The 27,062-nt window shown below is 40.5% G+C and overlaps 1 protein-coding gene across 2 annotated transcripts in view; it reads right to left on the bottom strand.

The window, feature by feature from the left end:
- GABRA2 (gamma-aminobutyric acid type A receptor subunit alpha2) overlaps positions 1–27,062 on the bottom strand; it is a 78,023-nt gene that overhangs the window by 29,350 nt on the left and 21,611 nt on the right. For both annotated transcript variants that reach the window (XM_073340104.1, XM_073340105.1), the window contains exons 4-5: positions 18,696–18,763; positions 80–300 (exon numbers count right to left, since the gene is read on the bottom strand). In XM_073340104.1, the coding sequence (XP_073196205.1) occupies positions 80–300; positions 18,696–18,763 (289 nt within the window). The remainder of the gene's footprint in view (positions 1–79; positions 301–18,695; positions 18,764–27,062) is intronic.

The following is a 27,062-nucleotide window of genomic DNA, read 5'->3' as shown; positions in this document are numbered from 1 at the left end:
GCATGAGCCATAAAGCATTCATTCCTTAGAAAAGCCATGTAAATAAATACTGTGAATACAAACAGATAAAAAGACATACCTCATGGTATACAAGAGAGTTCCATCATCCTGGATTCGTAGTAGTTTGTTTGGCATTGTCATGTTATGAGCTACTGACTTCTTCCCATTGTGAAAGAATGTGTCTGGGGTCCAGATCTTGCTAGCCATTAAGTTGTTCAGGCGAAGGATGTTCATTGGGCCTTTAAACTTTAACCTCTCATCTTTCCATTTTTGACGGAAGAAAACATCTATTGTGTACTCCTACAATGGAAAAAGACATTATTTTTGTCATAATGAACATCAGTCTGTTTTCCAAGCACAGAACACTAAAATGCTGGTTTTATAAAATCTGTTAATAAAAGTATTTGAAGGGGAAGAGTGGTCAACAACTATAATTGTATGATATCGAGATTAATGAAGAGGAACTGAGAGAAAGCATTTAGGGTCTATGTGCCCTTACCAAGGGGAGTATAGAGTAATGCTCATTAACCTTAACAGACATGCTACATTAGTATATATAAGCCCTAATGATTAGATGACTGTAGTGCAAATTAGTTTTCATAAACAGTTTTGCATTTTGTTCTGAAGAAATGAAGATCAATACAGACCAAATTAGAATGCATTTCTGCGGCAAACATGCCTGTAGAAGGAGGCCAGTACTTCAGTAGCACTAAGAATGGCCATGTTATGAGCCAAGAAAACAAGCATGTTCAGAAAGGGCAGGATATATCCAGGAACATTAATATAAGAAAGATTCTTCCCAAGGGAAAAACATGTAACAAGGCTGTTGAATAATTATAGGCTTGATTAGCATAAATACATAGAGAGGGAACAGTGAATTATACTACTTCACTGACATCTGATGAACAAAAGGGGGCAGACTGTCTGCTGAAATCCATGCCTATGAAGGGGCTGATAGAAGTATAGCCCTGGTGTTTAATCTTGGGAGGAATTTGATGTTCTACTTCCAGGTGCATGAGTCACTAACTGCTATCTGACTATTCTATAGATATTCTGTACATATTTTTAGGATTGTTGTTTGTTCCAGCAAAGAAAAATACTGATTAAAAGTATGAGTATATCAAGTACGTTAAAATTGTATGTGCAAATTATCGAGTGGTTTGTAACTATCAGTACTGCAGATAAGATGGAATTTTAAGGACATGAAAATTTTATAGGCATAAAACTGTAAATCATGCAGTTGCAATATTACATCTTCTGGTGCAGCAGCAGTTTTGTTGTATCGCTGCAAAATGTAGCTGTACATTTAAAATAATCAGTATGTTCCAATAATCTGTTCTATTGTAATTACTTTGCAAATACTACACTTTATGGAGATAATCTTATGTGCACATTATGCTTGAATGACAAATGTCCTCTTATAATCCAATCAGTATAAAAAATGAGTTAAAAGTAGTTTGTTACTACACCTGCCTCTGGCACTTTCAGTTGCTATAGAGGTGTGTGTGTGTGTGTGTCTCCCTCCAACCCCTCTGCAAAGCCCCATGCAAACAGAGGAAACTCACACAGGCCCTGATCCTACAAGCAGCTCTGTGCCCACATGGACCTTCAATGGGGCTCTCTTTCAGGGGTCCATCTGCAAAGAGCTGCTTGTAAAAATCGGGACCTACCGGACTGTATAGAGCAAACAACAAAACTAGTTCTACAAATATGCAAAAAGTAAATGAACTGAAAAAAAGAGATTTCCATTTACAGATATTGTAAAATTAGCAATTAAATATTTTTTCAGGCAGATGTGTGAGTTTTAATTTAATGACAGGTTTCAGAGTAACAGCCGTGTTAGTCTGTATTCGCAAAAAGAAAAGGAGTACTTGTGGCACCTTAGAGACTAACCAATTTATTTGAGCATAAGCTTTCGTGAGCTACAGCTCACTTCATCGGATGCATACCGTGGAAACTGCAGCAGACTTTATATATACACAGAGAATATGAAACAATACCTCCTCCCACCCCACTGTCCTGCTGGTAATAGCTTATCTAAAGTGATCATCAGGTGGGCCATTTCCAGCACAAATCCAGGTTTTCTCACCCTCCACCCCCCCACACAAATTCACTCTCCTGCTGGTGATAGCCCATCCAAAGTATTTCCTCCCAAATCCTTACAAGAAATTTTGCTAAATGCAGCTACTGAATGAACCAAACTGCTGGTGAGTGATTTGATACATAGTTTTAGTATCAAAATAAAATTCATTTCTGTACAAGTTGCAAAGTTTCTGTTGACTGAATCCTAGTATCATTTATACAAACCAATGACTGAAGAAGTGGATCTTGGAAGTTGACAGAACTTCCCTACAACGGGGAGAGGTAGAGATGGGAGATCAGGCCTTTGACAAAACTCTCACACTGGCCTTCTATGTTTGTTTACAAATACTAGTGAAGATGGGGGTACCTTGTGGATTTCAGCCAGGGCAGAACCATGCTGATTTAAGATCACGGGCAGGAACTACACACCTGGGGTGAAATCCTGGCCCTATTGAAGTGCCACTGATTTCAACAGGACCAGGATTTCATTCGGATGATCTGCATACAGAAGAGGAGCTATGGGAAATACTGTCCCAAGCACATAAACATAAAAAACATTCCTAGGACATCATCCTTCATAAAAAACAACAACTATGTGGTGCCTGCAATGTACCCACATAGCACTCTCGGCAACATTAGCACTCAATAAAGTGAGGAGCTGAAGGCATTGAGCTGAGCCAGGCACAGTAAGAACAAGCACTGGGAAACTTCCTCAGTTTTGCCAGTGCAATCCAACCCTGACCTGCTATTCTGAACCAGTAAACATCCTTATGTGAACAGCCACAACTCATACAGAATATTCTAAAACTACAAGAAGAGTTGTGGGGAGTCTGATGTGTAAATCATAAATCCAAATCTAAAGGTATTCCCTTATTTTTCCTGAAAAAAGGAAATAAAAAACCACAGGCATGTGTAGGCAAAAGAAATATTGTTAATTAGTAACCTTATGAAATTAGCAAGTGTTCTTGGGCAGAGAAAGCGCATATAACATGACAATTCCCACTTGCAATATCCCTACTTTCTGCAGAGGTAGAAGCAACCACCTAGTTCAGTGGAACTAGTGTGAGAAACTCTCAACCAGGTATTTGTAATACATCATATCTATTGCAAATATTGGGCTTGTGATTTAACAAAAAGTGGACTAGTAAGATGCACACAACATGAAATGCAAAAGGAAGCAAAATCAGAACTTCGAAATCAATTTGACTTTGAATTTACTAAAATGCTTTATTACTCCTGGAATCATATAGCTGAAACCTTTATGGCTACCATGTCACTGCATTCATGCAGGGCCGGAGAGAGGAAGACACAAAGGTAACTATCCCAGAGCTACACTGAATATACCCCAGATAATGGTTTACCTTTCACTTATTAGTTCTATTTCCTCTGATGCTACCTTCTATTTGTAATCATAAAAAGAAAAGGCTGGCTTAAATCCACAAGTAACTCCATCTTCCTTAGTATTTATAAAACATACTAAAACCTGGAAAATTGTGTCAAATCATACTGCCATATTTTCTCCCTTAATATGCATACCTTATATAACTTTATTTTACCGGCCAATCTGTTTCTCCTCCAGTAGCTGCTACATGTTTCAGAGTTTGCTGTAAGTACATTTATATCTTTTGGTATGGTACTGCCTCTGACTTTTTGCTGAATAGGAGACTAGTCTCAAATATGGTGGGACTTCTTTTAAAATACTCTATTTAAACATTATTTATTAATGAGTGCTCCCATGAAATTAAGATGTGCCATAGTTTCCAAGATACTATTATGTTTTAGGTTGCGAACACCTGGCCTTTGTAGCAGTGAGGAAAGGACATATTTCTCAAATATTTAATGTATGACAAGAATGAGGTAAAAGGCCTCTGTTCTTTTCTGTAGACACTCCCTCATTACTCCCTTTCCCCTATGGCAGGTCAGGGTGAATTGTCCTGAATGTTTGGCTGTTAAATTTCTTGTGGCTCAAGAGCCTATTTAGAAATCCCAGGTTGCCTAATATCCCTCAGTTATCAGATATCTGAAAGTCAGAGGAGATCAAGAGCAGGAACTATTCATTGATGAGAGGAATATGTGAAACCTAGCTAGACATGCCAGGTAATTCAGAAATGACAATTGTCCAAAAAGCTTCAAGATGATTTTCAACTGAGGTTCTGCCCAGTTCCAAATTGAGAAGCTGTACTAAGTATTCAAGAGAAGAAATCACTGCTGTGCATTAGAAGATTAGTCCTTGAGCCATACAGATGTGATTTCAGGCTGGTATTTTCAAAGGAGCCTAAGGGAGTTACACATTGAAATCCCATGCAAATCAGGTACCTAATTTCACTAGGTTCCTTTAAAAATATCTGTCTGCATATACACAAATCGAAATGTCTGCCTCCACTATTTCTAGTGTGTCCATAAACAAAATATATTAAGGGTCCTATTCATCACTGCATTGCATCTTGCGTACACAATTATATATATGTGCAAATCAGAATAGCAGCATTTTATACACACTTCACACAGATGGAAACAGTCTACGGAAGATGCAAAGTAGGAGAAAATCAGAGCCTTAAAAACATTCTTCTGGCAAATATGTCAAGCTCTATAGCTAATTCTAACCTCTCTGAGGTTAAGGGCAAGTTTCCCCTCTTCCATCCATACAGTTGCATGGTGTTCTGTGCAGAACATGGAATAGAGCAGGGATTGAGCCACATCATCATGAGTGTCTCTCGTGGTCAACCTCCCTGCCCATTTGCAATCACCTGGACCAATTCCTACCCTATCCATAATCATATAATGTCCCCATGGCAACTTCAGCACTTAGATTGGAAAATAATATTAGGAAAGTATTTTGGCGGTCTTTAGTGTGATAAATGCTTTGTCCTTTTTGACTAAAGTTAATCCATTTGTTTATTCATTTCATTGCCCTTTTCCATCTTTTCTGTTTCTGAACTTGAGCCAAAAAAAAAAAAAAAAAAAAAAAGAGTCAGCATATTGAGACCAGCCAACTCTTGGTGGACCCCCAGTAAGTATTCTACCTACCACAGCATAGGAACCACTGCAACAGAAGATCAAAAAGGATAACTTTCCCCCCAAAACGTGCAGCCTGAGGGGAATGGATGGTATGTAACATGATATTCCTTGTGTTGCTCTTTCCTACAAATCTGGTCCTCTATATTATTATACAGAGGATTGAAATATTTGGGCACATATGCAAGTCTGCAATTATTGAAACACAGTGGTCTCCAGCCAAAAAAGTCAGCATTTGCCAAAAGACACCACACATTTACAGAATGCTTTCCTCGTCTAAACAAAAGGGGAAACTGTGTTCTTAGATACCACTATATGGTAGCGAATGGTAAACACTTCCTAAAGCAGACTAATGCTTTGTATAAATGCAGAGATGGACTCTACAAAAAAAGAGCCTTAAACTGATACCTTGAATTTGTATTGTAAATTTTACAGGTACTCATTCATCAAGAAAGATGTATTGTCTATATACTCGGTATTAGTCAAAATATTATTCAGCACAGTACCTCCATTAAAGTAGAAGAGCATACTTTCAGTATTACAGAAATCTTCTGGTGCTGATTTCTGATCTAATGAATACTCCCTGTTGATTTGTATTTGAGATCATGGTCTCACAGCTGGATTCCAATACTGTACATTTATACATGTTGCATTAGCTATCAAATTTGTATCCTGCCACTTGCTGTAATATTTTATATTACATGGTTAGAATTGTTGGGCCTGTTTTCTCAGTGACTGGACACTGGGGTAAAATCATGATAGGGATTTCATTCTTTTTCTAGTAAAAAGTTGTTGTACTTGACGCCTGTGTGAGTGAAGACATTAGATGTAAGTCAGTATCTCTAGAGCAAAGTTTCAAATTGAGTCAAGTCTGAGCAACTCTCTCCCCTTACTCGACAATCTTTATTATGAAGGCTAGACATGGAAAGATAGAGTTTGGGGAAGGATGGGGGAATACATTACCTGTCTCATCTGTCCCTGGCTGACAGATTGTGGCAGCCTTTGCATCTGGAGGAGAGATGGAAACATTCCAAACACTTCAGACATTGTGAGTGCCCGTCCACGTGCAGCACTGACGCTGAACAGGTTGAACGTGTATTAATCACGTCCCTGTAACCCAGCTTTTTAGTGACTAGATCAAACCAAAATTCCTCATTTACTGACTCGTTCAGACTTGTCCCAGCGGGTCCTTTATATTCAGATTGGCCTTTTATTATATAGTATTAACTCTCTGAAGTAACACACAAACATAATCTATGTAAACTGATTTAAAATAAGGTAAGTTGGGAGCAATGAGAAGTTAAACTACCTTTTTACTGAATCTTCAAGGGCAGTCAAAAGTATGTGTGGAGAGAAAGTCCCTCACCCTCCCTTTAATTTATATCTGTTGAGAATAACAAAAGACCTTTACACACCTCCTTTTCGAAGCAGGGGCCTCACTGGGAGTTGCATCCATGTAGATGAGGGCAGAACTGGGTCCTGGATATTTATTTACAAACTGTCAGTTGTTTTGTTTTGTTGTTTAAAGTACCAATGCTCCTGGTGTCGCATCTTAATTTTTCTTACTGAGTCTTAAGGCAATTCAGCCTACTAAATTAGTCCTGCTTCAGTTTAGTTTCAAAGCTATTAATAATGTTACTCTGCAGCTAACTGTCAAACACTTCTGTGAAACCAAAGGAACAGTTTTAGGCAAGACCCATAAGAAAAAGCAATTATTCAAAGCAGACTCATCTGAGCCTTGGGAACACATCTGCCTCCTTGTTATAATGTGATATTTGCCGGAGTGATGAGCACTCAGAGAAAGTAGTGTAAGTCCTGTAACTTATTTTACTGATGAATTATTCATCACAGCTCTCTTTGAATAAATGCTAAACATTTGGGCCCAGCTTCCAAACTCAAGCTGAGGTAAGTTCTGCAGGGGTAGCAATAAGCCAACTTTTATTTGGCTTCATCATTTAATTCTCTGTGGGAAGACTTTACTCACAGTGCAGAGGACCAGTTCAAGGCTCTATGCACTGCCAATGTCACACACAGGGATGTGCATAGGACAGCAGGCAGATGGTTACCTGGACACTCACCATGTTGTGTGGAGAGCCCACCCCACCCATGTTGGCACTTCACAAATCAGCATGCTATGTTGCAATGGGAATATTTGTACTAATCCAATGGTCACCAACAATTTCTGCAACTTGAATAGCAGGAGTGGAATAGCAGCCAAAACTGAGGCCACAGCACTGAAGAGCAGACAAGGCTTGGGGATGGATTTCTCCACTTCCAACTCTTCTGCCCTCTACCACCTGAAGACCAAACACTTTATGTTGCATACCATTAGCTATTAGCCTGACAGTAAGTCCTGATTCCATACAAGTGAAAAAAAAAAAAAAAGTCAATTTCTCTTTCCCCAAAGCCTGACAAGCTTCTAATCTTCACAAGCCAAAGACTGTAGAGGACAAGTAGCTGGAAGTCAAATGTTTTCATTCAACCTCCAGGAGATTTGAGGCAATTCTACCAATTGTTTAGTGGAGTCACTGTAAATATTGAAGTACTGTTTCCCAGTACTTTTTCTCATAACACAGGACACTGGACTAAATGTTCCCTGAGCCTGGAAAAATACAGGGGAGAAGACGGTGGGAAAATTTGTGAAACTAAAATTGTAGTTACCAAAAAAGACTTCTCTCATGGCAAAATGTTTGGCCAGAAACTGCATAGCTTCACCAGATCCACAGAGATCTCAAATCTAATCCCATGGGTCCAGGAATGCAGGAGAGCTCCATGTAACTCACAGCCTCAGTAATATAGTTCACTGGCTTTGATCCCTATGCCTGCTCTCTACAACCCAGTTCTGAGGAAGCTAGAGCTGGCCAAGATTATCTCTTACATGTATTTCCACAGGCGCGCGTAGCGTGGCTATCCTGACCTTTGTTTCTCTGTCCAAAGATTCCCACATCCATGGATTCCCATCCCTGAGGCATCCATGCTGAGGGACTTACATGGGCTCCTGTGAGTCACAGAAAGGTGGGGGAAATGTGGTCTGTAACCATCTCCCCCTCCACTACTTTTGCTTCCCTTTAGGCCAACTTCCACCTCTTTGCTCCCCACCATGACTTGGAAGACAGGGGGATGGGCATTGCTTTTTGCCTAAAACCAGGCTAACAACTTTTTGCTGTACACACATTTTTTAGGTATTAATAACAAACATACCCTCACAGATTCTAGAGGAAAAAAGAATGCTTACTAGTGAAGTAAAAACTAACATACATCTGTAGGCAACAAACTCACTTCAGTTTCATAAAGGGTGAGATTCATCCCTGTTTGAAGGGCCAGCACAAGGACCCTATTTTGAGGTCCAAATGAAACTTGAGTGGTGCAAAGGCTTTGTGCTAGACCACAGCAGCATACAGCTGGATGGAAAAAATAAGGTTTTTTCGTTTGTGGAAAATGTTCTTCTGTAGCAAATGTTGATTTTTCAATAAAATATAAAATAAAACTACATATTTTGGCCACAAACTTTTTGGGGTTTGGGGCATTTTTGAAAAAATATCTAAATTTAACATCGAAAACAGACACCATTTAAAAAAAAATCATTTTGTCAAAAAAATGGGAAATTTTCAACCAGCCCTACTATGCAGGGGTAAATCCCATTCAAAATGATCAGTTCACTTTCAGGGAATTTGTATTCAACTTTTTATTTGAGAAGTAATTTCTGCTATGTTAGAAGTATGAAAAGGGGGTAATATTACTCTATTGAGTTATAGCAAAACCTTCCTATATTTGAAAAGATCCATTCCATTACGAGCCTTAATTTTTCCATCCAGCTGTATGGTCTTGTACAAAGTCTCTGCACCAATGAAGTCCCATTTGGGCCTCAAAACAGGGTCCTTGTGCAGGCTCTTGATGCAAAGTTAAGCGTAAAATATAAAATACAAAAATGTCAGGAAGTCTATCTATTATAATATTCAGATCAAGCTTAACCCAGTTTTTGCATATGCATATCCAGATTCTGTTACCTTACACACCTAATATCTCACTCTGTGAGTACTGCCACTGAAGACTAGAAATAGAGAGGACCTTGGCTGCGGTTTTCTCTCAGTGGTACAAGTTTTATAATCTGGCTGTGTATTTTGTGCTCCATATGACAACTATTGCTCAGAAGGTAAAAAATAATATTTACCATTTAAAATGTACAGGCCCTTCTCTTGAGGAGATCAACACTTTTTGCTTCTTGAGAAGCTTTAGATGGGTGAATGACAGGGAGGCTTTGTCAGACAATAATTCAATTGTGAGGAAAAACTGTAAAAACACTGAGAATTGAGGAGGAAATATACAATGAAAAAATAAAGATCTCCTTAATTACAGTATTACTTTTGAAAAGGGCATACAGAAAGAGCCAATTTTAACTGGCTGAATTCACAAACCCACTTCAGATTTTGTCATCTTCTCAGCCATGTTCCATCCAAAGTTCAATTACCTTCTACCTCAATTTTCAAATGTTAAAGTTTTTGCAAGCTTAATTACAGATGCTGTAATTAACTGCTTTAATTACCATTTAGTCCTATAACTTTCCTTGGACAATTATGGTAATTAACAATTTAGAGATACTGCTTTGTTTTTTAGTTGCTCTGTTTTTGTTTTTAAGTATTCAGCTTTTTCCTCTCAGGCTAGTGTCACAATAAATTTACATCACTGACCTGGGTGGAAGCCTTTAGGGCTTTACATCACAATACTGAACGTATAATGTTTCATAGAAATAACAATGCAACAACTGAAGCTCTAAAGGTGCAATCTGCTTTATTCTGCACTTTTGCTTCTCTGGATTAGTCCCCATTACTTGGCATAATGAAGTTGAAAAACAGCTCCAGCATATTCCCATTTTTTCCCTTTGACACTAAACTCTGTGGCCAATATACTTACATATCTTTATTAAGCAGCTAGTACAGGTGGATCTGGATTTCAGATTATATAGAAAATTTATAGCAATTCTCCCACATCTGGTCTAACCCCAATGTATCAGTGGGAGAAATGCTAAAAATTCTCATTGTAGACAGGACATGAGGTTAGGCTGTGTCATAAATATAAAGGGAAGGGTAAACCCTTTTGAAATCCCTCCTGGCCAGGGGAAAGCTCCTCTCACCTGTAAAGGGTTAAGAAGTAAAGGTAACCTCGCTGGCACCTGACCAAAATGTCCAATGAGGAGACAAGATACTTTCAAAAGCTGGGAGGAGGGAGAGAAACAAAGGGTCTCTGTCTGTCTATATGCTGTTTCTGCCGGGGATAGACCAGGAATGGAATCTTAGAACTTTTAGTAAGTAATCTAGCTAGGTACATGTTAGATTATGATTTCTTTAAATGGCTGAGAAAAGAATTGTGCTGAATAGAATAACTATTTCTGTCTGTGTATCTTTTTTGTAATTTAAGGTTTTGCCTAGAGGGATTCTCTATGTTTTGAATCTAATTACCCTGTAAGGTATCTACCATCCTGATTTTACAGAGGTGATTTCTTTACTTCTATTTACTTCTATTTCTACTAAAAGTCTTCTTGTAAGAAAACTGAATGCTTTTTCATTGTTCTCAGATCTAAGGGTTTGGGTCTGTGGTCACCTATGCAAATTGGTGAGGCTTTTTATCCAACATTTCCCAGGAAAGGGGGGGTGCAAGTGTTGGGAGGACTGTTCATTGTTCTTAAGATCCAAGGGTCTGGGTCTATAGTCACCTAGGCAAATTGGTGAGGCTTTTTACCAAACCTTGTCCAGGAAGTGGGGTGCAAGGTTTTGGGAAGTATTTTGGGGGGAAAGACGTTTCCAAACAGCTCTTCCCCAGTAACCAGTATTTGTTTGGTGGTGGTAGCAGCCAATCCAAGGACGACAGGTGGAATATTTTGTACCTTGGGGAAGTTTTGACCTAAGCTGGTAAAGATAAGCTTAGGAGATTTTTCATGCAGGTCCCCACATCTGTACCCTAGCGTTCAGAGTGGGGAAGGAACCTTGACAGGCTGCTAAAATAGTAACTTTAAATAACACTGTTTACCTTCAAGCAAAGCTTGATGAAAAGGTATAGTATTATTTGTAAGAAAGCAATTCTAAGGTCTTGAATTCAGATACACGTGCCGGAGTTTCAGTGTGGCAGAGGAGAGCACAAGAAAAGGAATTCATAATTTGAAAGTAACAAAGTGTAGTTTAAAGAAAACTTGCACTAATACACTAAATGATGTCAGGTGACATGCAGCTGTTAAGGTTTTTTTTTTAAAAAAAATTCAGGACTAAAAGGTGTTTTGCCAATGAATGTATAGTTTCTTCTAAAATCACGTATCCACATTCAAAATGGTAACCGATTTTGGTTTTTAATGTTATCCAATTTATTTTTTGCTGGACTCAAATCTATTCAAAAGCAGAGTTTTTTTCTGACTAAAAATAAAAAAAGCTGAACTGTGTTACAAAGCAGTAGCATTTACGGTACTTTATTTCACCAAAAAATATTCAAAAAGTAATAGGCCCAATTCACCACAGAATTATTCCAGTCATATTCAAGTGTAACTATCAGAATTGATGGAGTTATGCCAACATAGAAGTGGAGTAAGGCAGTAGTGAATTTTGCAGTGTGTCTTTTGTCCATAAGCACTCTGTGTGACAGTGAAAAAAAGACTAAACCTTACATATCTTCAACACTACAGCCACCTGAAAATTTAAGCTTCTTTACTTTGAACTTTGAAGCTTCTTTACTAGTAAAGAATACTACCAGGTGAAATTTAAACCAAGATCATTTAGATACAGAAGGAGCTGTTGCTACAGAGCTGAAGAATAATTTCCATTAGCTCTCAGTATAGAAATACAAACAACTTTTTCTAAGTTAGAAGAGAGTCATCCCATTTCACTTTCCCATAATCCTGAAGTGCATGAGCCTCATCTCACAAAGTTTATCCATCTCACAATTAAACCAGGCATTTATTTTGGTTTGGTTGGCTATTAAATATATAAAGCAATGATCATGTGAAAAAAATGAAAACGAAAATTGGGCTAGATGGAGAAAGGACACAAGACTCAGGCATTAAAGCTTACCCAGATAGTCTACCAATAATGTAATGAAGATGGTGATATAGCCCATAACTGGTTGAATAATCCTGATATTCTTTGTGGGTTTTTCCCTAAGGCTTCTATCATAACATATAAGTGCAACAGCTAACAAGCTAATGAAGGGACAACTGGGCAAGAGTGACTATGAGTTCAATTTCCAAGTTCTGTAGTGGGTATATATATGACCTACATTAATGATTTCAGGGTTCTCTCAGCCCCTGTGTGCTTGTCAAATTCCTAAGAAAAACATTTCAAATAATTAAGAAAAAAAAGTGTCAACTCACAAGAATCACTGAAACCTGACACCTATAAAGACACCACAGAAAATAAAATGGAAATGATTAAAGCTGTTTTACAATGGATGATTTTTGGGGGGGGGGGTGCAAAAAAAGAAAAACAAAATCACAAGCGAGTCATGGCAAGTTCTGATTAAATTGCAGATGGTTAGCCTAGCTGTGGATTTTTGTTTTTGAAGAATGTTGTTTTGTAACTTCTGTCTTTTGTAGCTGGAAGGGAGAAACAAGTATCTGCACCTCCACAAGGAGGCAGAGCAACAGGAAGAAGTCACACAGACTCCCCAACGTAAATAAAAGCAGAAATGGAGGCTATGACCTACCATGACAAAAAACATGAGCTCCCATGATGTGGAATTTGTGACCCACCATGACAAAACATCAGCACTAATGACATTTCCTTCTATTGACACACCATAAATAGTTTTGAACGTCAGAGAAAAAACAGTTACCACAAATGCACACATTCATGCAGTTGGACAAACTGAATTTCAAAAGAACTACAATTCTGAAGCCAACAACTGGGACATTAGGTAACTCAGTTTATGTACAGGAGATAAGATTTTTTTTCAAACTGGTCAAATTAATTAAATCTTGACGAGGACTAAAGCAATGCCCTATTAAAGGATTTAGCACAACTTAGTAGTACAAAAAGTCTTCACTTTTTTTTAATTCTTCCAATGTTAAACAGTTGAACCACATTTTGTCACATTTACTCACAATATTTCCTTGACAGCCTGATACCAAGTTTTGAAAGCTTCACAATTTATTTCTGCCAAAATTATAATTGGTTGAAAAAAAATTGGAATTTCAATGGAAACCTATATTATGGCATTGGCTTCAGGTGGCAGATTAGATACAAAATAAATTAGCGCTAATGGAAATTGAGCAATAACTGATTCCTATTAATTTGATAGCAAACAGTAATAATGATCATGAACTGTTTTGTTAGCAATGTGAATAACCAATGCTATTCCACCACAATTCCATTTGCCCCATCCTATCATTTCCAGTGTGGATCTCCCCCTCTGTATGGGCTCGTGGTGCCCATGCTCCAGGAATATTCAGACCCGGGGGCCCTGCTCCACCAATATTTGGAGCTTGGTCTCTCCCCCGGCCCTACCTGGAGCAGACCCCGGCCCTCATCTGCCTCCCGACCCCCGATCTGCCCCCCGGCCCGGAGCGTCCCTGCCAGAATGAAAGCGGCGGGCGCCTCTTCCTTGCCTGCCTGCACGTGCTGCCGGCTGCTGCCACCTGTGGCAAGAAGAGACGCTGGCAGCAGGCTGAGCACTCAGGAGGGGGAGGAGGCGGCACACACGTGCTTGGCAGCCCTCCCATCCCCTCCCCCGGCACCCACCAGGAGGAGATGCCGAGGGGACTTCCGGCGGGAGACCTGATCATCTACAGTGGACCTCACTCACCTGAGCAGCTTCTGGGGCTTTGGTGAGTGTTTGACCTATAATCTGACCCCCCCACTCCCCCTGCAGCCACCACTCCTGCCCCACGCTGAGCAAAGCGCAGCCCCATCCCCCACCCCAAGTGAGGCTACGGTGAGGGGCAGCAGCAAGGGAGGCCACACATGACGGCAGCCCCCCACTCCCCCCCCGGTACCCACCACAGGGGACACCATAGGGGAGGCGAGGGGGCTTCCTGGACCTGAGAGGGGCCCTAGGACCATGTGCAGTGACAGTGGTGCAGAGTGACTGTGTTGGGGGGGGGGGAGGAAGAGGAGGGGTCCCCCACCCGGAGCTTGCTGCTGCCGGCAGGGAGCGGAGTGGTGGAGTTCTCTCTTACCCTAGCCCTGGGGCAGCCTGTCTGCACCCCAAGCTCCTTATCCCTGGCCCTGCCCCACCCCAGAGCCTGTGCCCCCAAAACCCCAGCCCTGAGTCCCAGACCTGAGCCCCCTCCTGCACTGTGAACCCCTCATCCCCAGCCTCACCCCACAGCCCTCACCCCTGCACGCCTTCATCCACACCCCCTCCCATCCCTAAACTCCTCCCAGAACTGCACCCCCTACCTCTGAACCCCCTCCCGTCCCCAAACTCCCTCCCAGAGCCTGCACCCCAGATCCCGCCTGCATCCCAGTCCCCTTCCCCAGCCCAGGGCCTGCACCCCATACCACCTCCTCCCCCACCCAAACTCCCTCCCAGAGCCTTGGGCAGGTGCGGGGCAGAGTTTGGGCAGGGGCGGGTTCTGGGCACCACCAAAATTTCTACAACCCTGCCACCCCAGAAGGCCAGGGGGGATCAAACCCATCTTCCCGGTGAAACAATTTGGGAAAAACTCTGAAAGGGAACAGTCAGTTTTAGAGCAACTGAACCCGTCTTCCCACTCTGTAGTCATAGAATCATAGAATATCAGGGTTGGAAGGGACCCCAGAAGGTCATCTAGTCCAACCCCCTGATCTTTTGACCAATTCCCAGTTAAATCATCCCAGCCAGGGCTTTGTCAAGCCTGACCTTAAAGACCTCTAAGGAAGGAGATTCTACCACCTCCCTAGGTAACGCATTCCAGTGTTTCACCACCCTCTTAGTGAAAAAGTTTTTCCTAATATCCAATCTAAACCTTCCCCACTGTCAACCAAGGGCACCCACTTAAGGCTTCCGGCTCCTCAGCCATCACCTCTCTTGGCCGGAGACAAGCATCTCATTCCCTCCTAATTAGGAATCTTAAGGCTGCCCAACTCCCTGCCTTCCATTGTGATATCCCCAACAAGCCAGACACCCTAAAAGGCCAGCACCTGCAATTTGCTTTCTCTTTGAGGGCTCTGACCATTGTATTGTCTGCAGATGTAAGTCACCATACAGCTCCTTTGAAGCAAGCATATTTATTCTTAAGGTAAAAAGCATTACAGAGAAGCATATTAAAACAATAAAAGAACCTACATGCATGCTAAAAAGTTTACCAGAGGTCACCCCCAGCTCCAACCTAGGGCTCTGGTAGGTTTTAGTCCTTCAAAACTCACAACTGGGTTTTCCCCATGATTACACATTCATCCATCTTAGCTCTAGGACCAGAATGAAGTCTGAGCAGATCAGTCATTTATGCAGCTTGGGTCTTTGATCTTGACCTTCTGTAACAGGTAATCGGCAAACAACGGCCCTCTCCTCAGGAGCACAGATTCAAAAGGCTGGGTTTTTGCATAATGGGAGATGTGGAATTTGCATTAGCTACTCTCTAGGAATTCTCCAGGGAATCCACTTAACTCTTATCGTCCCCTCAAGTCCATGTTTATCTGGCACAATTCAATACAGTCTTTTGAACCCCTTTAAACTTCCCAGATTTCACATCTGTCATCTCTCTCCCCAAGGGAAGTTACATACAATCTTTGCCCAACTTAATACATAAACTTAATAAAATAAGGTCTTCCAAAGATATTGAAGGAAATTGCCATATCAGTCATGGGAATATCAAAGAGTTTTCCTCCCTTCAGAGCCTCCTCATACAGATATTCTGTGGACCTATGTATAGTGGTTTAAATTTACACAGAGTCCAGCTGAACGTAATATTTGCTTAAAAGATAATTTATGGCATTTACACAAATATCATTTTCATGTTTGACAGATCTGTGATTACTTGGAAATCAATAATTATTTTAAACTCAGTTTTTGAAGCTGACTCCTGCTTGGCAGTAAACGTAATTTTGTAAGAGTCAATTGCACATGTTATTTAAGCCTGAAACTTTGGTGTTAGTGAACACTTAAACCACTTCTATTTATCTATCTACATATCTGCAAACAGATCTACAGCCAATGGTAACAACTGTCATTTTGATTCACTGTAGTTCATTTCCACAAGTATTCCCCTGAAAACTGCATTAATAGGACTGATATCATATGACCTGATTCTCCATTGCTGCACACCTTGTGTGGTCATTTACTGCAAAGTCAAACTTCTCCACGTATACCAGTGACAATATTTTGGAGAGGAATGATGATCAAATGGTTAGCAGCCAGGACTTGGGAGACCTGGGTTTAAGTCCCTACTTAGCCACAGACTTCCTATGTGACCTTGGGGAAGTCACTAAGACCCAAACCCACAAAGGGACTTGGATATTGCCCTTTTAGGCACCTAGAAAATCACTTGAACAACAAGGGGATCCACAAACCCTAAGCTAGTTGCCTAGCTCCCTATACAATGAATGGGGAGAAACAGTTGCTTTAAAACACAATCCACAAAAGCCAGCAGGCTAGGCAGCAAACTGCCTAAGCTAGCCAATGGGAGATGCCCGGGAGAGGAGTGTGTTCTAACCCCAGTCCCTCTCAGAGTTCAGTGTCTATCTCCAGGTTGCAAGGAGGCAATATTTCAGCTTCCGAGCCACAACTGGGAACCCCTCTGCTGGAGTCAAGCAGTTTGATGCCTAAGGTGTTTCTTGTGATTAAGAGTTAGGCAGCTGTCTTGCTCCATACAAAATGGCAGGTGGTAGCAATGGCAGTAGCAGAGGAGGAACCGTTAGCTCTGTGATTAGGATACTCATCTGCGATGTGGGATCCTATCATCAGCCCATCTTTTCCTGCTTCATAGATCACTTTGGGGCTTAGGTGGATATAGGTCTCCAAGTGCCCAGAGTGAGGCAGCAATGAGAATGCCCTGAGGCAGAAACATAGGTGCCTAGGGAACTTTTTCAGACAGAACTTATGTGCCATGTTAGTTTAGGCACCTACAGGTTTAGGTGGCAGCTACACAGGAGTTTTGTGGATCACACCTGAAAGTGGGATTTAGGTGCCTAAGCCCTTTGTGGATCCAGGTCTAAGTCTCTCTGTGCCTCAATAACCCATCTGTAAAATGGGGGGATAACAGCACTTCCCTTTCCCACAGAGGTGTTGTGAAGATAAATACATTAAAGACTGTGAGGTGCTCAGATATTACGGTTAAGGGGGCCATATAAGTACCTAAGATAGATAAAATTTTACACCTTTTTTGCCCTGGTGTATATTGCGTGGAGAATTAAACCTATAGTGCTAGCTAACAAAATACAAATGATTTTAGAAGCTTCATTTCATATCCTTAGGGGGAAAAAAACATTTCCTGCTATTCACAAGAATCAAGGCCATCTATAATGCCGCCCAAGAAAACAAACATACTTTTTTTTTCTAAAATCAGCTTTTTATTTGAAATATCTAATAAAATCCAGTATATAGTGTGTCAGTTGCAACTGGCAAATATTTATTCAAAAACAGTGCTTCTTTCAAGAAAAAAAAATTGGTATTTCTTTGCAAAATTGCACCCATTTCATGAATCAAAAACCCCACCAAAACCTCATGTTATGAATTTTTCAAATTCCTTGTATCTTTCACAGCCCTATTACCAACTAACCTGTTAATAGTTGTCAATTACAGAATGATCCATATCATAACATGATGATTCAGAGACAGAAAGAGTCCAGAACAGGGAGAGGCCAGAGTTCGGGGAAGGAGCTCAGGGCATCTGTTGTGGATACCAACCTCTGGGGGTAGCAAATTCCCATCATTATGGGAGACAAATGGGGGAAGGAGATTGGTGGGGGGTTTTCGCAGCCATTTGGGGAAAACATTTTCCACTCTGGGTGACAGCACACCTGGGACTGGCCCTGTAGGCCAATATTGTTAGCTTCTTTCTTTTAATAGCCATTGGTCCTGATCCTGCTGGTCCTTCCTGACCTGAGTAGTTCCAATGACTTTCAGGAGACTACCTAAAAATAATTTACACAAGTGTTTGCTGGACTGGAGCCATTGTTCAAAACTGCCTGTCAGAAACTCAAAAGTACAAGGGCCCCCTCCCTTCCAGTAATTCTTCTCAGATCATTTCATTGTGGGGGCGGAGTTTGAGGCCCACCCAGAACAAACCTCACAGCCCACTTTCTATCTCTTTGTCCCAAGCCATCCACCCAAAGTCCTTGAAAGCTCCTCAACTTGTCCAGTGATTAGGGATCTATGCTCTTCTTTATAAAGAGTGGATATAAACAAAGCCATTCAACAAAACATTTATAACAACTTGGGGACTGTTACTGATAGGCTTCCCTGCCTTGACTTCACTCCAGGTGAAATCCACCCAAATGCAGAGGACCAAAAGAAAACCTATGACCACCTAAGTCACACACTACATCTTTTGACATGTATATCAAGTTTATAGTGCCATAATTCTATTGATTTCAGTGACACTCCTGATTTGCTCCAGTGTAAATGGGAGCAGAATGTAAACATTTTTTAAGGTCAACAGTAGCTCTCCTCAGCTTTTCTTAGCTCACTCAGGAACTCACCATGTCTGTGTCTGAAACAGGTCCAAAGCTGGTTACGTAGATGTTAGTGAAGACTTCCGTTATACTGTCTGATAAGAGAAGAGAAACAAACACATTTTTAGCATATACATTTTCTGTATTCTGCACACAGAATGATGTGGAACATTCTGAACCAGATTCTGCTCTCAGTCATACTGTTGCAAATATGGAGTAACTCCACTGACTTCATTAGAATTCCTCTGCTGTTACTCTGGTGTTACTAGAAGAAAACTTGCGCCCCCGCCCCCCCGAGTGCTTCACTTACAGCAAATACAAACATCTTTCCCATTTTCACAGCCCGTAAAAATAATTACATTGCCTGGTATTTAATAAGGTGCCACAATTCTAAACATAAAACACCTTTGTTGCAGAGCTACTATGCCCAGTATTGTAGATCACTGCTGTTAAAAGCTTTCTAATTCAAGGCTTTTTTTTTTCCAGACTGAACAGCTTTTTTCAAAGCCAAAGAAACTGCTTACAATACAATTACTAATGATGCTAAAAATAATTGTGCAACCGCATCCTATATTTCAATTGTTTTTAAGTGACAGATGTTTAAGCACAATAGTCCCTTCCCTGTGTTCACCATGCTGCTGAACTGTTGTTATAGCTGCAGAAAAAAATGTCCTCCTAATGATTATAGCTGGACAGCCATGATACCAGCATATTATCTGTTTTGCTGTAGGCAAAAATAATTGCTCAGTTTTCTATCTTCAGGTTTCAGAGTAACAGCCGTGTTAGTCTGTATTCGCAAAAAGAAAAGGAGTACTTGTGGCACCTTAGAGACTAACCAATTTATTTGAGCATGAGCTTTCGTGAGCTACAGCTCACTTCATCGGATGCATGCCGTGGAAACTGCAGAAGACATTATATACACAGAGACCATGAAACAATACCTCCTCCCACCCCACTCTCCTGCTGGTAATAGCTTATCTAAAGTGCTCATCAGGTGGGCCATTTCCAGCACAAATCCAGGTTTTCTCACCCTCCACCCCCCCACACAAATTCACACTCCAGCTGGTGAGCAGGAGAGTGAATTTGTGTGGGGGGGTGGAGGGTGAGAAAACCTGGATTTGTGCTGGAAATGGCCCACCTGATGAGCACTTTAGATACGCTATTACCAGCTGGACAGTGGGGTGGGAGGAGGTATTTTTTCATATTCTCCGTGTATATATAAAGTCTGCTACAGTTTCCACGGCATGCATCCGATGAAGTGAGCTGTAGCTCACGAAAGCTCATGCTCAAATAAATTGGTTAGTCTCTAAGGTGCCACAAGTACTCCTTTTCTTTTTGCGAATACAGACTAACATGGCTGTTACTCTGAAATCTGCCTTACAACAAATTTTTAGATGAAAAAGGAAGAAGAAAAAAATGGATAATTAAACACAGCTAAGTGCAATTTGACAATGAAAGTACCATGCCTTTTCCTAAAAAGAGCACTGCACCTCGTAACTGCTCTTTGCTTTATCTTGACCTCCATATTTGATCAAAACACAGGAACAGACATTTAGTCCTTTCTATTCCTGGTTAAAAGCGGTTATAAAAAAAAATCTTTTGATCAAGACGTTGTATGATAAGATTTAAATTTTTCATTCCATTGATGAACACAATAATGGAGGCTTTGCATTAGAAGCACAAAATGAAGACCTGCACAGATTAGTTTCTTATATAATCAATGTTTTCCTGACAAAGAGCAGTGCAATTGAACATGCTAGGGTGCGTGTGCGCCACTGCCCTCTACTGAATAAAATCAAAAGTGCTTAATTGTTTATATAGGCTCTATAAGCGAACAGTCCCTTTTATTTTTATTAACAGCTAAGGGCCATTATATATTGCTGTGCTTTGGAAATGGTGTAGAGATGCACCCCCACCCAAGAGGGAACACCAGGAGGAACTGTGCTGGTACAATCCCTTCTGGAGCTTCTTGGAGCATAGAGGAAATGCATCCCTACTTTGTCGCTTATGATGAAACATGCACTCCCCTTCACAGCCAACCAGCTGTGCCCAGTGGGTCCTAAAAGAAGCTTTTGAAGGAGAGCACGGAGCTTGTAATTATGCCTTGCTGCTACACAGGGGGATGTGAAGTGCAAGAAAAGTGGGAAAAGGCTTTTTTCGCCTTCCTGCCTGTACACCTTAAAGGGGCCACTCAATCTAGTGGTGAGGGCCTGTGCTTTTGGAGTAGGGCAATCTAAATTCTGTCCCCACAGCTACCATGAAGTTCCAAGTGGCCATATTCAGAAGCAAAAGTTCCTAGGTAGCTATACATTTGTTATAGTATAGTATTCAATATATTCTTTGCTCCTCACAATACTTTTATTTTGGGATTACTTATATTTTATCTGCCTTTTTAGAAAACAAAAAGAAAAACAAGAAAAAAAAAGATCCTTCCTCAGTGTGTCCAAATGAAGATTATTATATATTTGTATTATGTATTAACACTTAGGCCCTCAGTTGTAGATCAGGCGTCCACTGTGCTAGGTACTGTACAAACACATAGCAAGGAGACCGTCCCTGCCCCAAAGAGCTTGCAATCTAAGTATAACACAAGGGACAACGTAAGATGTTGGAGTGCATTAATGTTCTCAGTATTTGGCTAGGAGTAAGCATAGGTGTCGCTGAAATAACATATGGAAACCACAAGTATGGTTCAAAAATACAGAGACTGAATATTGTCTGTCAGGAAATCTCAAATCAAGGATAGTCATCTCCAAATGGGCACCTGTTACAGGCTGAGAGGAAATTAAAAGTGACAAGACAGAATCTCTCTCTCTCCAGGGCATCAAACAGTGCTATAGAGATTAACTGTGAAAGTTGGCTTGCACTATTCCAAAAACTCACAACCCTAATTATAATTCTATGCAAAAAAGGTGTTAATGCATTACTGACAATCAAGCTTTCAAAAGGCAGGAAGCCAGATCTAATCTCAGTTACCCTGGTGTAATTTGGAGTAACACCACTGCAGGCAAAGGAGTCACTCGGGAGTTACTCCAATATAACAGATTTGAAACTGATCCAAAAAAGTAGAGCTATGATAGGGACCTCAACATAGTCCTGTTATATCTTACAATAGATCTTTATATTGTTATACATTATTTGTCAAATAATACAATATATAATACAAACTGGAATTTCATTACCAATTTTACATACAGTAAACTATAATGCACACAATCCTTGAACTTGGCTTCAGTTTTACGTATCAATGCGAGCAAATCAGTCCCAAATTCTAAGACTATAAACACACCAGTAGGGTTAAACGCCTGGTCCCCCTTTGAAAAACAGAAAGTGAACGCACAATATTGAGGGAGATCAAAGAGGCAACACTGAACAGCTGAAAAGCTGTTGTAACTATCTGGAGATTCCTCTAGCTGTCCCTAAGTTACCTCCTTTAGAGGCCCCAACCTCAGAGCAGGTCAAAGATGTGGCTGGGAGAAAAAGACAAACAGTACAGTGATTCTCAGCTGCTAGAACTTTGTCAGCCAGATGCAATGTAGAGCACCACTTAGGCTGATCTAAACTGTACCAGGGCCAAGTTTGAAAATGTTGACCTGTGTGCATGTAACAGGACAAAGGTCACAGAGGGAGTCTGTGTCAGCACTGGGATTAGGCCCTTGCTTAGTCAGCTTGACCATGCCACCTCTCATGTTCCTGAGCTGGCCCTCCTTGTGGCCTCCAGTCATGCAGTCTGGCTGGTAGGCAGAAGAGCTGACTCAGCTGAAGGCAGTTGGCAGGAAATCTGCAGTGGCCTTAGTGCCATCAATGACAGCCTGCATAGCACTGCCCCCTTCAGCTATAAATTGATCTGGTATCTTCCCCCGGAAAATGAAAGAACCTATGCCATGGTTTTACATGGACCCCAAAGCCAAGCTCAGACTAGCTGTGTTGGGAGGATCTATGAATAACCTGCAGCCTTTAGGAAAATATATTGTTTTAACAAAGCTAAACACCCCATTTTTTCTTAATAGGACAGGGCATCTAAAATATGCAAACACACAATTCTAACGCACAGCATGCAACAATTTCTCTTTATCATATAAAGATTATTTTGTACGTGCAATAAATAGTATCCTGGAGAAAGCTACAGTGTTGTAATTGGATTGAAGAGCTGTTATGGCATAAAACAAAGTGAAAATGAAGCATTGTTTATTAATTATGTCAACATAAAATTAAAAAGAGGGTCTAGTTTAAAGTCCTATGGGAGCCTTAAGCCAGGATTTCCCAGCTTGGGTGGTAAAGCTGTCAAAACCCTGATGTTATTTTAATTATTTTTGATTAAAATATATTATTTAACTAGAATTGACATTGTTCTGACATTGTAATATGGTCTCTACAGACATGCTTGGCAATTTTGCCCAAAGACACTGAAATTATGATTCATAATACAGTCCAGGAGCTGGACAAGTAAAACAGCCAGAGCCTTAATCCATCAGTGTTCCAACTCAACATTCTCTCCTTAGCTGACAAGCTTGTTAGTATAGCTGAAAGTGCCAGCTGAAGACACTTTAGGGCTGGGGCTTAGATAACTGGGAGCTCCAGGAGTGGAGGAAGGAAAGGGAATGTAAATATTTCAGTGTATATTTTGCTTCACTGATTTAAGGACAGCTGTACCTGTCCAATTATTCAGCTTTTTCTACTGTTACCCACTGTCATCAGTTATAATAGAACACTTTTGAACCACTTATGGGTACTAAAGTAAGGATGTACATAGGGATTTCAGCTTGTAAACTGAAGCTGGGTTTTGGGAGAAAAGGAAACAGATTAATTTTCCCCACTCCAGACTGCAATACCTCATCTGCCCTCTCCTCAGCCTTCCCTTGATCTGTTTTCAAGAAGATTTCTTAATGCTAATGTGAAAGTACCCGTACATATTCTGTCTACTTGACTAGACTCTATTTAACCACTCCTGTCCACTCCAGCAACAGGAGTGCTTAACAAAAGCTATTTAAATGGTATTGCCAGTCCCAAAAAGGTAGCCACAGAACAAAGCTACTTGATGGCAATATTATAGCTTCAAAACTGATGCCATGATAAAGCAACTATCGTGCCTGATTCTAATCTCACACCAGAGTAAATTAGGAGATATTCTTATTGAAGTCAATGAAGTTACACTGGTATAAACCTGGCAAAAGTGTGAGGAAAATCAATTTCATTGTTTCTTTGGAACAGAAGTAGGAAGGGTCTGATCCCACTTCCAATGGGAATAAGATTGAGACAAAAATTGTAAATTGTTCTTTATACCTCCTGAAGTGTAAGCATATCAAGTTATGCAATCAAAAGGATGACTCTGAAGGAATGGATAGTTTTTATTATGTCATATCCTATTAGTGAATGGCAATACCATATTGCAATTTCAGTCTTATGTAAAAACCCAAAGAAAGAAGCTAGGTTAGATATTTGAACAGAAGATGGCACCTATCACCAACGAGATAAGGACAGAGATACCTATGTCACAAGTAACCAGCCAAGATGAAGATTCCTTAAGATCAGCTGCTGAAGCAAATATTTGTGTGTGTGTGTGCACACGCATACACACACACACACACTCACACAGAGTGAGGAGTGAATGAGAAGAACAGGAAGATGAGAAAAGATTGATGAAATGACATATGTAGAACTAGTCCTAGACCACAAATTTCCAGTGATGCAAACCAGAAAGGTGTTGGAGTCCAGAAAACCAATGAATCTGCATTGTATTATTATTATCTATTTCTATACAGTAGCACCTACAGTTTTATAGATTCCAGAAGGGATCATTGTGATCATCTAGTCTGACCTCCTTTATAATACAGGCCATAGAACTTCCCCAAAATAATTCCTCAAGCATAAACTTGAGAAAAACATCCAATCTTGATTGTGGAGTGTGTTATACTTTAGCCTGCTAGACTGAAGAGCCCATTATCAAATATTTGTTCCCCTTGTAGGTACTTAAATGGTGATCTAGTCACCCCTTAACCTTATCATGATCACTTTCACCAAGTTTTCCCTTGGGAAATTCCAAACAATACTCCCCAATCACGGAGGGAAGAGACCCAGGCTGGCACAGCAGCATGAAGTAATTTTTTAAACAGGCTTCCCTTTGCATGGTGCTGAAATATGATAGTTCTGTAAGGGCTTCCATGTCAAAATATCAACAAAGAGCCTCAGGTCACATCCCAAGGCAACTCACCCAGTTTATGGACAGTCTTTAAGGATAAATGAGTTGTGCCACCGCTTACGGAGCTGGAGACCTAGACTGACGCATCTGAGGGAACAACACACTACTAACAAGAGCTAGATAGCCTGACCTGGGTCTACTCCTGGTTTTGCATGGGTTAGATAATGCTGTTGTTCTATTGTTCAGTGTGGTACTTGTTCCAGTGGGTTCCTCTGACCCTCCTCGTGGCAGGGTTGGTGTTCGTGCAGAGATATGTGGCTGGGATGTGGGATCCTTGTCCAAACCCTGGGAATCCCCCATATGACAATTTATCTTAACAAAGAGAAGATGAAAGTGTGGCTTGATCACTGTGTGTAAATACCTACATGGGGAATAAATATTTGATAATGGGCTCTTCAGTCTAGGAGACAATGGTGTGTAACACAAGCCAATGGCTGGAAGTTGAAGCCAAACAAATTCTGAGTGGAAATAAGGCATAAATTGTTATCAAGGAGGGTAATTAACCATTGGAACATTTAACTAAGGGTCATGGCAGATTCTCCATCACTGATCATTTTTAAATTTAAGATTGGATGTTTTTTCTAAAAGATCTTCTCTAGAAATTATTTAGGGGAAGTTCTACAGCCTGTGTTATACAGGAGGTCAGCTTAGTTGGTGCCTGCTGGCCTTGGTATCTACGGATCGATGAATCTATGACAAACGTTGACATAATAGAGACCCTTCACTTAAACTTTTCTATTTTGCTCTCGTTTACCATAACAGAGATATACTTTGGAATCCTATTTACTGTAATGAAATAAACTTAACTTATGGATGGTCCAGTGGTTAGGGCACTAGGTTGAGACTCAGGAGACGTGTGCACAATTCTTCGCTCTGCCACAGACTTCTTGAGTCACCTTGGGAAAGTCACTTAGTCTCTCTGTGCCTCTGTTCCCAGCTGTAACAGCACTTGCCAACCCCACATGGATGTGAGGATAAATACACTGAAGACTCAGTTGCCCAGACAATAGGGTCCATAAAAGTACTTAAGATAGTGTACTTCATTGTGCATGATTTTTTGTATTAACTAATAGGGAAACAGATAAGAGATGCATAATAAACAAGTGAATAAGTTACTTGGGAGGTAAACATGGGAAGGATATAGGATAGCTTGCTCTTTTGCCATTATTAAGGGCACAAGAGTAAACTATCCCACTGCATAGGAAAGATAGGAAGCATGGAAAGAGACCACCCTGGCTTAACTAGGAGATCTTCAATAATTTGAAATTCAAATAATTTGAAATTCACTACACAAAGTGGAAACTAGGTCAAATTACAAAGGATTAACATAAACCAACACCACAAGGATGTAGGACAAAATTAGAAAGACCAAGGCACAACATGAGATTAAACTAGCTAGAGACAAAGCTAACAATAAAATATTCTACAAACACATTAGAAGAAAGAGGAAGACCAAATGACAGGGTGGACCTGTTACTCAATTTGGGGGTGGGGGGAAGACAAGACAATAACAGAAAATGTGGAAATGGCAGAAGTGCTAAACAACTTTTTCTGTTTCAGTTTTCACCAAAGTTTGATAGCAACTGGACATCTAATATAGTGAACACCAATGAAAATGAGGTCAGATCTAAGGCTAAAATAGGGAAAGAACAAGTAAAAAATTACTTAGACAAGTTAGATGTCTTCAAGTAGCTAGGGCCTGATGAAATACATCCTAGAATACTCACAGAGCTGACTGAGGAGATATCTGAGCCATTAGTGATTATCTTCAAAAAGTCATGGAAGACAATAAAGATTCCAGTGGACTGGAAAAGGGCAAATATAGTGGCAATGTATAAAAAGTGGAATAAGGACAACCTGGGGAATTACAGACCAAACAGCTAAACTTCAGTAACCAGAAAGATAATGGAGTAAATAATTAAGCAATCAATTTGCAAACACCTAGATGATAATAAGGTGATAAGTTACAGTCAGCATAAATTTGTCAAGAATAAATCATGTCAAACCAACCTAATAGGTCTCTTTGACAGGGTAACAAACCTTGTGGATGGGGTGGGGTGGGGAGGGTAAGTGGTAGATGTGGTATATTTTTACTTTAGTAAGGCTTTTTATACTGTCTTGCATGACCTCATAAATATAAAGAAATACAGCTACTAGCAGCCCTTTATGTTGGCTCGATTAGACTCACTTGCACT

This window comes from Lepidochelys kempii, chromosome 4 (genome assembly GCF_965140265.1).
Source record: "Lepidochelys kempii isolate rLepKem1 chromosome 4, rLepKem1.hap2, whole genome shotgun sequence".
In the NCBI taxonomy this organism is placed as follows: Eukaryota; Metazoa; Chordata; order Testudines; family Cheloniidae; genus Lepidochelys; species Lepidochelys kempii.
The sequence above is the reverse complement of the archived record's forward strand: the minus strand, read 5'-3'. Positions and strand labels throughout refer to the sequence as shown.